Source organism: Coturnix japonica, chromosome 29 (assembly GCF_054131305.1).
Source record: "Coturnix japonica strain WE chromosome 29, WE-NBRP24, whole genome shotgun sequence".
In the NCBI taxonomy this organism is placed as follows: Eukaryota; Metazoa; Chordata; class Aves; order Galliformes; family Phasianidae; genus Coturnix; species Coturnix japonica.
In genome coordinates this window covers 7,342,397-7,355,979 of record NC_140691.1, presented here as the reverse complement: position 1 = coordinate 7,355,979, position 13,583 = coordinate 7,342,397, and the positions used below count along the sequence as shown (strand labels likewise).

The window sequence follows — 13,583 nt, the reverse complement described above, 5'->3', positions numbered from 1 at the left end:
ACATAGATTAAGATAATGCCTGCTTGGTTGTCAGGTTCCAGCCTACAAATGATTACTGCGAAGCCCAAATTTCACTGGGATTAAATGAAAGCCCTTTGCAGCATATTGCCTCCAACCCACTGCAGGAAGATTTGCTCCTTTCCTGGTGTTCCTCTTACATTTTCCCACTTCCCCTTATTTGTCTTGCTTCCCTGTGAGGAGGAATCAAAACTGGTCTTTATTTTGCATTCTTGGGTCTCACATAATCACTGCAGATCAAATAGCTGAACTTCAGTGTTGGTTGGTTGTTTTTTTTACATTTTGCTGTGAATTTCTCAACTGTTTCTTCTACTGAATCCTTTCTTTACATACAACTGAGTTTTAATTACTGCCTTCACCTGTGGAGCACAGGTTTGAATGGCATCTCAACTCTAAGAGCAGTGCCTCCAGCATGTCATTGTTTCTCAGCATTTTTTGCTAGCTAAAACTAGTCGTGTGATGATACATCAAAATTGTTGTGTATTATAAGTTCTTTATAGTGTCTTTGTAGTTGCAGATCCCTTCTGGGCTGCATCTGTTTCATCTGTGCAAGAAAAAAAAGGGACTGATTGTTTCCATGTGTGCAAATGCAGTGCAGTCCAGATGTCTGTTGCAGGCCAGTAGATAGCCACTGCAATTGTTTAAACAATTGAAAAGAATGTAAAACATTGCTGTGTTGCCACTTTTAGCATTTAGTGAAGGAACATCAGAAATAAATGAGGGGACAGATTGATTTTCAGCTGCATTGTTCAGACTCTGAAATGCTGCTCAGCTGAGCTCCCACGTACCACCTGGCAGGTGGGAGCCATCACTGCAGCAGCATGTCAATGTGCCAGGTTTGCTTCTTGCTCCCTGCTGCACGGCTGGGCCCGCAGGCAACTGCAGAGATGAGAACAGCTCAGCGGGATTGCAGCAGGCGCTGCCAGCAGCAGGAACAGACAGGGAGCAGCTCCAGCCCAGCTGCTGACCCTGCAGCATGAAGGTTAAAAGCCAGGGCCTGGCAGCGGTGCTGTCACTTGAAGCTCACGGGGCTGCTGGGTTGTAGGTAAACTCAGCAGTGGCAGCTGAACTTGCCACCTGTTTACAGCAGTCTAGCAGCTGGTCTGGACATAGTTCAGCTGTCTGTGAATGGGAGCAGAGACCTCACGAGAGGCTGGGCTCTGTTCTGAGCTGCTCATGCTCAACAGAACTGCTGAGAGGTACCAAAAAGGAAGTATTGACTCAAACTCCCACAGTACGAAACCTTAGATGTCCTGTTATTCAGGCTACGAATCAACTCCTGTTGCTGTTTGAGGGTAAGTAAATAAGACCCAAACAAGAGTTCTGAATGAAGTATGGCTGCCGACATGTTTGGCTGCTCAGAATTGGAGAACCCAGTTTATTCTTCCCTTGCTTAAGTAGAAATAGAACTGAAATAGATTATTTTTAGCAGAACTTACAGCACTGAGTAGCTTGCTTTGCTTGTTTCTGCCAACCTCAGACTGCACTTGGGAGTACAGAACAAGAAAGCCTGCAGCTATTGGAAGTGTATATTCACAGCTTGCTGAAGTGAGAGACTGAGCATCTTTGACTTCCAGACAGCTCAGCCCTTAACCCACAAAGGATCTATCACAGAAGAACGTCACACTCTCCAGGTTAGATAAATTTTCAGTACCAGCTACAGGAATAGCGTGACAGGGAGATAAAGGTGTTACTTTGCTTGAATTTGAGGCAGACAGCTCAACACTAAGAAAAATAAAAGATAAAGGAATGGGCCAAATGTTCTGGACTTTGCAGAGGGAAACGTGTCATACATGTAAGAGCCCCGGGGTGAATTTTGTAGTCATGCATTTGAAAATTTAATGGTAGTAATAGAGTTCCTTAAATCATCTTTGGGTGTTAAAATAATCCTTTTACTTCCTTGTAGTTCCCTAGGAACTGCTTTAAATTCAGCCAGTTAATGCTAATCAAACATCAGAATTGCAGTTTATCATCTGATTATTATTAATAAATATGATAACCTGGTAACTGTATAAAGGATCAAAGCTCATATTCAATTCTGAACCATCAGTCAGGCTGGGCAATTTTTGTCAGTATCATATCAGACTGTTCTTCACAGGTACACAGACTGGAATATGTTCTAATTCAAGCAAAAAGTGGCCAGTGAGAGGAGGATAAAAGGATCAAATTGCTCACCAATGCTCTGCTATTTCTCATCACCTGTACTGTAGCCAGGGCTGCCTTCAACTGAATACACTGAGAAATGTATCTAGAAAATAGAGTCAGAGAGAAATGTGAAATAAAGCAATTTGAGCTTAGAGGATTTTAGTACTGTTATCTCTGTATGGCATTCACCTGACAGATAACGGGGTATAATTCACCTTAAACAATGTAAGACACAGACTTCATATAAAGATACAGGCCAAAGGTAAAGTTTATTAGGCATTATTATGTATTATCTCCCCGTCCCTCTGGTTCTGTGAATGAGCAATGGAACAAGTAACGCAGAGCGGTGACACTGAGCGGTGCAGTCACTGGTCGTTCTCATAGTCAGCAGGATTCTTCCTCTTCAGCCTCTCAAACTCTTGCATGCCCCACAAATACAGCAGGTAGGCGCCCAGGAAGGCTGGAAACGGAAAGGAAACACTGACACAGGGCACAGCACAGAGCAGCACGGGCTGCCCGCTGTGCTTCTACGGCAACACAGCCATGACACCTCGCTATAAAGCCCCATTGCCACCATAAAGCCCCACTGCCACCGTAAGGCCCCATTGCCACCATAAGGCTCCATTGCCACTATAAGACCCCACTGCCACAATAAAGCCTCATTGCCACTATAAGACCCCACTGCCACTACAAAGCCCCATTGCCACCATAAGACCCCATTGCTCACTGTGCCCCCCCGAGCTCCATCGGGCCCCCGCTCAGCCCCGCTCCTACTCACGGGGCGCCACCTTGAAGACCTGCGAGCTGAAGCGCCGCCACACGTTGGGCAGCCCGTCCGAGAAGACGTTGGGGATGGCGCGCTGCTCGAAGGGCGACAGGCTGTACGTGATGATGTGCCGCACCTGGGCCAGGTTCCCGAAGTGGATGCCCATGGCCGGACCGTGTCACCTTGTCACACCTCCCCGCTGCAGCGCGACTCAGAACGGAACCTCACATGCTGCTTCTGCTTCCTGGCGGCGAGGCGGCCCTTGGTCGCCATTGGTTGCAATGGGTGCGTTATCACTGCGCAGAGGATGCGCCCTCGGATCCATCACGTTTCTGATATGAGGTGATACGTTTCTGTAGCTGCCCCCATTACAGCTTCCACAGCCTGAATGCTTTGTCCTCCATTGACTTTTCCACACTCGTGATAAAGAGCGAATAACTTCACATCTCCGTGTTCGCTTCTGCTGAACCAGCTGCAGGGTGCGCAGCATCTTTAATCCCCTAAAAACGCCAAAACGCCCTAAAAACGGTGGGAAAAGGCACCACATGGCGCTGCCAGGATCTGTCACTGCTGAAAGAGCCGCAGCCACAATGTGAAAGGAGGCGGCTTCAAATACACACACGTTTGGCAGAGCTCAGCTCCCATCGTTTGGAATGGATCGGTGGGAGTGGCGTACATTCAGCAAGCAACCCTTTTTAAAGCCAATCAGACACAGCACCAAGCTGAGGCAGGACTTTGTTTGACGTGGAACCATTTCGCCTGGAGCCCTTGGTGAGATGAACCTCACACAGTGCCAAAGTCAGCACTATTTTTAGTTCAGCAGCTTCAGGCCAACGCAATGGGCAGAGCTGGGCTGTGTCAGGCAGCACCGCAGCTCCAGGCTCATGCCGAGGGACTAAAGCACGTCTGCTGCCCTGCTAGTGCCCTGTGAGCCATGTACAGCCCTTGGGCTCCGTGCTGTCCCCACCAGGCTGTGCTCCCAGCCTAAGCCCCACGGAGCCGTGTGAGTCATGATCTAATGTTAAGGGCTGGTAGAGAACGGGAGTTTACGCAACAACATGCTCACAAATTGTTTTAAAAGCTATTCTTCGCAACTAAAAAAACCCCCACACTCAAAACAGCACCATATTCTATTAAAAAATCCCTACCAAAAGCAGCCCCCTTTGTGTGAGCTGCAGCCAAAGCTCTCTTAGCTTGAGTTGTTCTCATCCTGAAACAAGCATTTTCTGCAACATTCCTACAACAAGAAAAACACTGGGGGGGGGGGGCTGGAAATTTGGAAAGGAAAAAGAATGAAATACTGAGAATAATTTTAACATGAGCCTTTCCTCTTATCCAGAAGCTTAACAGAAGTGCGATTACAAAGGATTTCTTTATATAAAGTAAGACTAGCAGACACTGAATTCAAGTGATATGTGTGATAGGCACTCATTTTATTTATTATTAAATCTGTACCAAAACAGCTTAAAATAGGCACCTGGTAGTTGAAACCACTTCTGTTCAAATGCAACATTATTCCAATAAAAAGATATTTACATTTATTTCCACATTCTAGAAAGCCCGAGTGGCTACAAAAACAGTGCTATTATATAAACACCCACTAATTAACTCCATGCTCCTATTCAGTTTGAAAGAGCCGTCAGAATTACACAAACACCACAAATATTCTGAGATTACAAAACACCTAAAGCAAGTGTGAAGCAGGTTAAGGTGCACCCCCTACCGACAAGTGCATTTAGTAGCTATCATGTCCTCGTATTCTTTGTAGACTATGGAGCCATCAGGCTCTATGGTCAGGACGCTCAGAGGGCTGTATTCAGCAGGAACACAGGAGGGCCTGGGAACAGAGGAGTCCAGTTTCTCATATATGAGGTTCTGCACCATTGTATGTACAGGTGAGCCATAACGGTGCCCAACCACCCTTGGACAGTCACCCTTGCAGTACTGAGGGCTGTATCTATGCGGTGCTATGATCCATTTGTCCCATTTTAACCGGCTGAAGCTTAAACGGAAGCTGTGAAGCTCGCACTCGTTTTGAGGAAACAGAAATTGTTTGAAATATTCACTCAGGTTTTGAGGCGGAGTTGCTGGAGCTTCCTTCAGATTCTCTTCCCTTCGATGCCTGGATGCCCTTTTAACCTGCGTGTTCTCTCTTCCTTTGTCACCTGTCAGATCAGCAAACAGGCTGTTCCTCTGCGTGGGCCGCGCTGGGCTTTTCCTTCTGTGTCTAAGTGAGTTCCACCTGTGATAAGCTTGCTCGCTGGTATCGTTTAGGTAAAGAAGAAGAGAAGGGGGGACCAGAGCCATATTAATGAGATTATCCTGGTTAGTGTTATGTTGTGGGTTACCCATCAGACAAGTGAAGTTCACAGCCATATGAATATTCCTCCTGTTAGTAGCAATGAGAGGCTGCAGAAAAGAAGTCACATCAACCTCAATCCACTTGCGCTTTCTAACTTCAAAGTGCAGGCTAAAAGCTACAGAGTGTGAAATGCTGGGACATTCTTGGCTAGAAGAATCATGCTCCTTAACAGCCAAATGGCACGTGCACGTAAAGGAAGAAGTGGGAACTGAGGTGTCAAATGAGTAGAGCAAGACAGACTTGAGTAAGTGCTCGAGAGCAGTAACACGGTCCAGGTTGAAGAGCAGATCCACTGAGTGAAGGTCTCCTGAAAAGAGAAACAAAGATCTTGCACAGTTAATGCATCTTGATTTGCCACCAGTACATAAATGCTCTGACATAGTGGATCACCAGAAATTGGTAAGCAGCAGAAGAAACCAATTTAGATGCCCATATTTTTATTATATGGAATGTCTACTTCAGTCAGAACCAAAACTTATCAACAAAACCAAGAAGGCCCAAGGTTTCTAAGAGGCACTGAGTGCAGTTAAGGAACAGCACACAAAGTTGGCAGTTCCAATGGGGAAAAAGGAACCAGAGCCTTTGGACTGTGCAGGAAACCATGAAATGATGTAAGTTCTAACGGGTGTGCTGCCATGTTCCCTTTAAAACTTTAGATTTTTAGCATTAGCTGCAGTTATTGTTCCTACTCACACATTCCTGACCAACAGCTGCCAGTGATGCTGACTAACAGCAAAGCAGAAAGTCATTTCTGTCAGTTTGCTTCTCTCTCATGAAACAGAATGACAGCTTCCAAGCTATTCTGAATGCATATTTCTGTCTCATTTGTCCCTACTGTAGTACACGCTGTTTGTTGTCATTTCCCATGATGTTATTTGTATTTACTGCAATTTCTGTCTCATTCTGAGGCTGGTGAAGCCCCGTGCTGGCCTTCTCTCCAGGTGTAGAGCTGAATGCTCAGCACGCTGCTTCTCTTACTGCTCAGCACTGCTGCTTTCCTGAGTTAGAGATTGTTCTTTGGTAGACACAAGTGTATTAAGTGATCTTCAAACACAGAGAAGCAAAGGGTTAAGAGTCAGATGTGGTCTCTGTGGATCTTAATAAACTTACAACTTTATGTTAATGATTTTTTTTTATCTAAAGTTATGAATTTCAACAGCAGCCTCCAAATTTGCTCCAAGTTGATTTGGATTCAGACCACTGCTTTAACTGCTGCTGTATTTAGGAGACATTGGCATGAGGCTGCCTGTTAAAAACCAAAACGCCTCCAGCAGCCTGTGCTGTAAATCACCTACCTGATCACCTACCTGTAATCAGGTCCCTGTGGCAGTGCTGGCACTCAGAACACGGGGTGAAAAGTCGAACAGTGTTATAGAGGTGGCTCTTGTGGGCCTTTGGGATTCCCTCCTTGGTGGCGTACATCTTATACAGCCTCTTCATGTACCGCAGGGCTCGGGAGTCCAGCTGGAGCCTGGAGTCCCACGTTCCCAGCTCTGCCATCCCTGGTCGGACAGCACTTTGAGCAGGGGGGGCAGGAGCGCACAGCCTCGGCTTGCTCCCTTGGGCAGCCGCAGCAGCGGGTAGAGCTCGCGGAGCTCAGGAGCTCTCATAAGCCCGGAGCCCTTGTCTGGAGCTGCGCGACCCCTGGAGCGGGGGGAGCACTGGATGCTGAAAGAAAACCAGTGAATGCAGCAATAGAAACAAACGCAGACCCTCCAGGTACCCTCTATGCTCTTCAGAGCTGCAGCCTAACAACGCCTCCCCCAAAATATTCAAGAAAAAACGAACGCACACGAGTGCGAGCCCTTATATATGCTTCAGCTGTGACTCTAAAGGGAGGTTTCTTTGTGATTAGAAACCAAAGGGGAAGATCCGCAGCTGGCTGTGGAATCCACGTGCGTGTGTGTGCGGCCGGGCTGAGTCTCTGCACGTGGAAGCGTCTCACCAACAAACGCTGCTTCTCAGGGTTAAACTTCTCCACCTGGTGAAAACTGCAGCGCACCATGTTCGTGGATCAGCCCCCAGGGGGAGCCGGGAGCCCAAGTGATGCCGCCGGTCCGGCTGAGTGAGCGCGATCTGCCGGCACTCCGGTATCAGGGTGTTAGCTGTTAAAGGAAGTTCAGCAACAGCACCAGTTATCATTGCTAAATATATATAAGATGCTAAATATTGTTGCTCCTAAAGATTCCATCTGGAGTAGTAGTGAGTGCTTGGTGTGTTTAGAAACTCGTTGCATGATGTAAGGAAAGGGGTGGAGTTTTGTTTTACTTAGTAAGGAAAACGTGTTTTCATGCCAGATGGTTTTAATTAGAGCTGTGCTATCGGTAATCTAGTGAAGTGTCACCTGTAATCTGGCTTTTGCATCTTAGGGCTTCTAAATAAGGTGTGCTTGTTCAGAGAATGCTTAATTAACTTACAGAATTCTTTCATTTGGAATGGAAGGTTTAATTCAGATACCAATTTTGGAGTGTTATTGACAGCTAGTTAGCTGAGAAGGGTCATAAACACAGTGCAGCTAAACAAGCAGCTGTACCACCTGCAAGGACAGCAAGAGCAACAGGATGCCCTGTGATGGTGAGAAACTAGCCATGGTTTTGTGAACTCAGCAAGGGAGTAACTATCAGGATGATAACTCCAAGTTGCAAAGATACTTGGGGATGGTATGTAATTGGGAACCAATGATGAGCTCCGCTTTTGCACTATGTATGAGCTAATTATCTGTATTATAAATGTACACGCAGCCAAGCAATAAATGAGATTAGCTGATCATATGTCAATGACAGGTGTGGTCGTTTGCTTTTCTCCCTCCATCTCCAACAACCAGTCTCTAATGTGAAACAACATAACCTTTTTGCTTAGATCTCTTAGAGCTGTTCTGACTGTGATGAGATAAGGGGATGCCATCAGGTCTAAGGCCATCTGTGTAACAGCGCTTTGGATGAGGTCGGTACTTCTGTTTGTTTTAAAAATGCATCCTTCAGTGACACCTGAAGAGCTGATCTGCTGCTCTCCTGTGCATGTAAACCATTCCCTCCCTGTGTTAACGTCAGACAAACATGATGATGGTTTCTGCTGTTTCATGACTATTAAAGCTGCTCTCCAATATCTTTTCTTTCTTCTTCCTTGGGAAACACCAAGTACCTCATTTGTACTATCACAAACTAATGGCAATCTTTGAATTTCTATAAAGCAGAGAAGACTTGGTGCTTTGCCCTGTAGCAAGATAATGACATTTGTTTGTTTCCATGAGAGAGCGGAAGCATCAATTGCAGGTGCAGCTGTTCTGCCCCAACCAAGTGCTTTACTTGGGCTTGTTGGGCTGATTCAGAGTACTGTGAAATACAAGAAGCAACAGGTGCTCTCTGTAAGGTCCCTTGATAATGCTGTAGGTCTGTAGCTAACTACTTCTACACTGTAACTGTGAGCTCAGTGCCTGCTGTGGAGCTGTGTCCTGCTCTGAGTATGAAGCTTGCTGCACACAGTGCTGTGATGAGCTGTGTTCTCCATGCCAGGAGCAAGGCACACTGCATAGGTGCACTGTTGCTCCTTTGGATGCATTACCAGCAGGAAGCTGAGCATGTAGCACAGCATTGAGAGACTGGGCAGTTTGTACCACTGGAATTAATAACTGTTCTTGGCAGGGTAGTCAGTCAGTTGGTTCATTTAGTAGAGTTCAGTGACTGAATAGGCAGCAATGTGAGAAAAGCTGTACTTCACCCTTGGTGAAAACAACTGCCTGGCACAGCACGGCCCTGCTTTGGCCACTGGAATGGAGCCTGGCCCTCCTCTGCTCGTGGGCTGCTGGGGCTGCTTGGCTTCATCCAGTCCCTTCAGTCCTGCTGCAGTGAAGGTATGTGCTTGTGGAGTGCTCACTTAGAGCTCTTCTGTACTGAAATCTTGGTTTACAACTCATCCACTCATGGCTTCCCATCAGCCATGTTATGTGAGGTGATAAATGTTGATACGTAGTGTTCAAACATGGCACTCACATCCTCACCCGTTCAGCCTATACTGCGTAGAAGCTGGTGGGTCTCTCCTTGTTGTAATCAGGTGTTCATTAAAAAAGAACGATGAGAGCTCATTCCTTGGCTGCTCAATCCAACCAGGGCCATGGGGCAGCTCAGGCTGTGCCCTTTGTTAAGGAGGAAGGCAGGAGGTGAGGTGGTGGCTCTGCAGTGCTGCTGTTAGCGTGGATTCTTTGTAGGGCGATACCATGCAGTGCTGTCATCAGCTGCATGGTCTGGGGAAAAGCACATGTGGTTAGAGTGTGCTGGTTGGTCATTAAGAACAACCAAAGCGCTCGTAATATATGCAGAGACAGGTTGGCAGAAGACCTTCACCCTTTTCTATTTTACTTTTTCTATATAAAGGGGAAGGACAAAAACCCAAATGAACCCCCTCCTGAGAAGCCAGGAGGTGGGTGCTGATGCTTGGCTTTCTTCCTCCTGTTTTTGTGCTGCTACAGAGCTGAGATCTGCCATGTCCTCACGTTGGAAGGTACCTACAAGCAGCAGCACGGCACTGATGCTGCCGCTGTCACCTGGCGCAGGGCAGCTGATGGGGTAGGTAAATAACAGTACCCACGTGTGACGTTTTTCGGATGTTTTAAAACAGTTTTTAAATAAAATAGCAATTCCAGCCGTTCTGGCAGCCACCGGCTGGTAGGAAAACAAGGAATCGTTCGTTTTGTTGTGCTGCCGTGCGTGTCCTTGTGTGACCCTCAGCCATAAAAGCACTGGGCTGTGAAGCAGCCCCTCGTGGCCGCTCCGAACTCCACGGACCGGAGCCCACGCCGTTGCTCCGCCCGGCGCTGCCCGTTCCTGCGACTTCGGGGCGGCCGCTTCGCCCTTTCCCCGTGTCCGTGGGGGGTTCTCTTCCTCCTTTCTCCCCAGCAGCTCTGCTCCAGCCGCACGTGTCTCCCCGTGACCCCACCTCCGTGCCTCCCCGGGGCCGGGCCGGCAGAGCGCAGCGCTGCGGGGATTGGGCCGAGAGGGGTCGGCTCCGCTCCGTGAGTTGCGCCGCTCGGGTCCAATAGCTGAGAGCGCGTGTACCCATCTGGAAGCGATTTGGGACTGACGGAGGTAGACGGATTTGGGAAGGGCGGAGGGGGAGGGATCGCTTATGCAGCGATTTGAGGGGCCGGTGAAACCCTGCAGTGCTTGGGGAAGTTCCGAAGTTGTGCTCTCGGGAGCTGCCGTGCGGGTGTTACTGCGCTGATTCCTGCCTGAAGCGGTCCCGGCTGGAAACGGACTCTCGGAAATCCCTCCCGGGGATGCTGCTCTCATCTGTACAGCGCTAAAGGTACGGCGTCCTGTTGTCTGCTCAAAATGGTCCTGACGATGATTGTGTCTCATGTGATGTTATCTCCGCGGTGAAAAGAGCCCTGCTGTAGATTGAATAAGCGGCGTTACGTGGCTAAGGCGGCTCTGCCGTGCATCGACATGCCGTTCTCTGGGCTTTAAAATCTGTGTGGTCGCGGTCTGAGCCGCATCGCTAATTCCTGCGGTCACTGCGGGGTCTCCTCTGAGCAGCAAAGGTCTGAGCGCCGGGACGGGGCAGGGAGCGAATACACTGCGCTGCTGAGATCTGAGCACTTAGTTGTGTTGTGAGATGTTCAGATGTGTTGTGTTTAAGAAGTGTCTCTTAGCAGTGTGTGTGTGTGTGCTTTGGTGTGAAAGTCCAGGAGAAAACGTTAAAACTCGTGAAACGATTTGAGCATGCAGCTGGAAAACAGGAATCCAAAGTGAATGAATCGGGCAGAGGTGTGGCTGGGAAGGAAAGGTGTTTGCAGGGGAGGGGGAGAAAATCCCAGCAGACTTTCCAGTGATTTGGGAGAGCAGATGCAAATGATTTACTTATGAATCTGCCTGGGAGGTTTCGTGTGCTCTGATGCTGCCTCTTGACTGCTGTGTTTGGTGCTGAGCTGCGAGTCTGAGCACGCGTAGGGCCGGGGATGTGGGAGTGCTGCCGTGCTTCTGAGCCACCTCTGTGCTTTGGAGTTGAACTCTCCTGTTCAACTTTGAACAGTGAAGTCAGCTTTGGAGTTGAACTCGCTCGCTGCCTTGTCCTGACTTTGCTGGAGTTTGTTTCAGCTGATAATTTGCACTCTGGTTGTTTACTCGGTCTGGGTTTTTGGGGCAAAGTTAGCAGAACAAACCCTGTGTCCCTAACGATGATCTTAGGGGATCAAATGCTGTCTTCCCTATTTTCAGTAGTTCTGAGCTGTCACTGAGCAGCTGCGTTTCCCATGATTTGGAGAAAGGAACTAATTTTTGTTTTGCATGGATTTGCATTGGGGATGCACCTTTTGTTCTTCCCTCTGAAGATCCTCCCAAGTCTGGCCAATTAATAATCAACAGAAAATGCACTCGCTTTGATTTTCATACCTTAAATGTCTGAAGATTGTCCTTATCCTACTGGAATCTCCAGGAGCTCCCAGCCATGGCTGGGCTGACTCTGGGCTCATCCCAAGAGATAAATGACCCGGCTGCCTCCAACCCGTGCCTTCAGGTGCAGAGCCCGACTGTCACTGTGGGCTCCTGGTGGGCATTGGCCACACTGGAACTGGGGGTTCTGACACTGTGCCCCAGGACCTGGCAGAGCTGAGCAGGTGGGAATGGGGCTGGGAGGGGTGGGGTGAACACAAATGGAGTAGGAGTTCTGTGAATGTTCTTTAAACATAATTATAGACGTGTATAATTTCCATACAGACAGCTGAAAGCAATGAGAAGGGGGGAAAAAAGAGCTAATCACAGTTAGTTCCTTTTTGTTTGTGATGTTTTCTTAACCTTAGTTATTAAAATGAAGCTTTAATTTCTTTGAAAGTTATCTGCAAAGGAAAGACTGTGCTAGAAATATGGTTGGTGCCAAGTCTCAAACACACTCCAGTTTCTATCACCTTCCTCTTCATCATCTGCTCTTGTGACATCAGCTCGCCATTACTGCAGGTGTATGGCAGACCTGGAGATCCACCTGAACTTAATGCTCCTCTGGAACTTAATTTTGTACATTTTCAAAAGTGATCAAATGTGTTTAAATATTTCATGACCTGACAGGAACGTTTCCTGATAGTCTTTGCTGTCAGAAGGGTGATGATTCTGTGGGTGAGGATTCAGGCACTGAATACTGGAGGGTGCTGAGGTGTCAGTGAATGGGCTGAGCTGGGGGTGAAGTTGGTCACAGCGCTCCTGGGGGTGTCCCGCTCTGGTAAGTTCAGGTTCCTCTGGCTGTACAGTGCACACCAAGCTGGAGTGGAGGGTGGGTAACGAGAAAATTATGCCCAAATACAGTCCTGTGTGTTGCCACGAATGATGCAGGATTTACATTTTTCGTTCTGTGCGTATGTATGAGCATAGGCTTTATATTTGAGAATGAGATATTTGTGACTTTTTGATGTGCAGATGTTCACAGTGCCTGTACTCATTGTCAGGGGTGTGCAGTGTTACGGCAGCGCTTGAGCTTTGAGGCTCTTCATGAGGCGAATGAAAAACAGGATAAACATAAAGTGAATGAATGTAAATAATCAGAGTAAACAAGCAACTATAAGTCACTACAACTATTAACAACTACGGACTTGTCAATAATAGATGTGGTCACTTTCTTAGTTCCAAGTACTGATCTCTTTGCTTCCAAGGGGAATTCCAGGGATGGCCTTGGGAGCTGTGGATGGTCAGTATGTAAAGCTCAATGTTATGTCTGTAGTGATGTAATGTGATGTCTGTTTGGAGACCTCTGATACTCTTTAGAGTTTGGTTGGTAGAATAATAGAACTTTTACTTCTGGAAATGTGCTCGAGCTGCCTTGCATGATGGCTGGGTTTTCTTCAGAAGCCATGTCCAAGGGCCATTGGTTCCACTCCTACTGGGTTCATGTACTCATCCATTCCAGTGCAGTAAATTAAAGCATAATAACAATAAATACATGTTATCAGACGTCATCCAGTGCTAAACGGTACTTAATACCCAAGAATCTTCATGTCGTGTCTCTCTATGCACCCTGGGCACTTTTAGCCCTAAAGAACAGCAAGCTGCCAGCTCACACGGCTGTTTGTTTACCTGTGAGGGTGGCGGAGCTGCCCCAGCCAACATTTGGAACTTAATCAGGTAATGCTCCTTTTCTTTATGTCATCTGCTAGCTGCATTATTTATTTAGCCTCCCCACAACAAAGACACCATTGTTTTTGAGTGTTGCAAGAGAAAGCAGCATGCCTGCCACTGTCTGTGACCATACTGACACCCCTGAGCCCCTCATTTCTTCATTTCTCTAATGCAGGGGAGGAGCGTGTCCTGATGG

The 13,583-nt window shown here is 47.6% G+C and overlaps 1 protein-coding gene and 1 pseudogene across 1 annotated transcript; both read right to left on the bottom strand.

The window, feature by feature from the left end:
• Positions 1 to 2,413: 2,413 nt before the first annotated feature.
• LOC146755923 (cytochrome b-c1 complex subunit 8-like) lies at positions 2,414 to 3,135 on the bottom strand. Its single transcript, XM_085525077.1, has 2 exons — positions 2,942 to 3,135; positions 2,414 to 2,623 (listed from the first exon to the last, which is right to left on the bottom strand). The coding sequence occupies exons 1-2, from the start codon at positions 3,093 to 3,095 to the stop codon at positions 2,529 to 2,531; spliced, it is 249 nt and encodes an 82-aa protein (XP_085381203.1). The 5' UTR covers positions 3,096 to 3,135; the 3' UTR covers positions 2,414 to 2,528.
• Positions 3,136 to 4,352: 1,217 nt separating this feature from the next.
• On the bottom strand, positions 4,353 to 7,296 carry LOC146755922 (growth/differentiation factor 9-like; annotated as a pseudogene).
• Between the last annotated feature and the right edge of the window lie 6,287 nt (positions 7,297 to 13,583).

Coding starts and splice junctions, on each gene's coding strand:
- LOC146755923 (XM_085525077.1), bottom strand. CDS start 3,095: ATGGGCATCCACTTCGGGAACCTGGCCCAGGTGCGGCACATCATCACG. Junction 2,624..2,941: donor GGTCTTCAAGGTGGCGCCCC/GTGAGTAGGAGC, acceptor TTCCGTTTCCAG/CCTTCCTGGGCGCCTACCTG.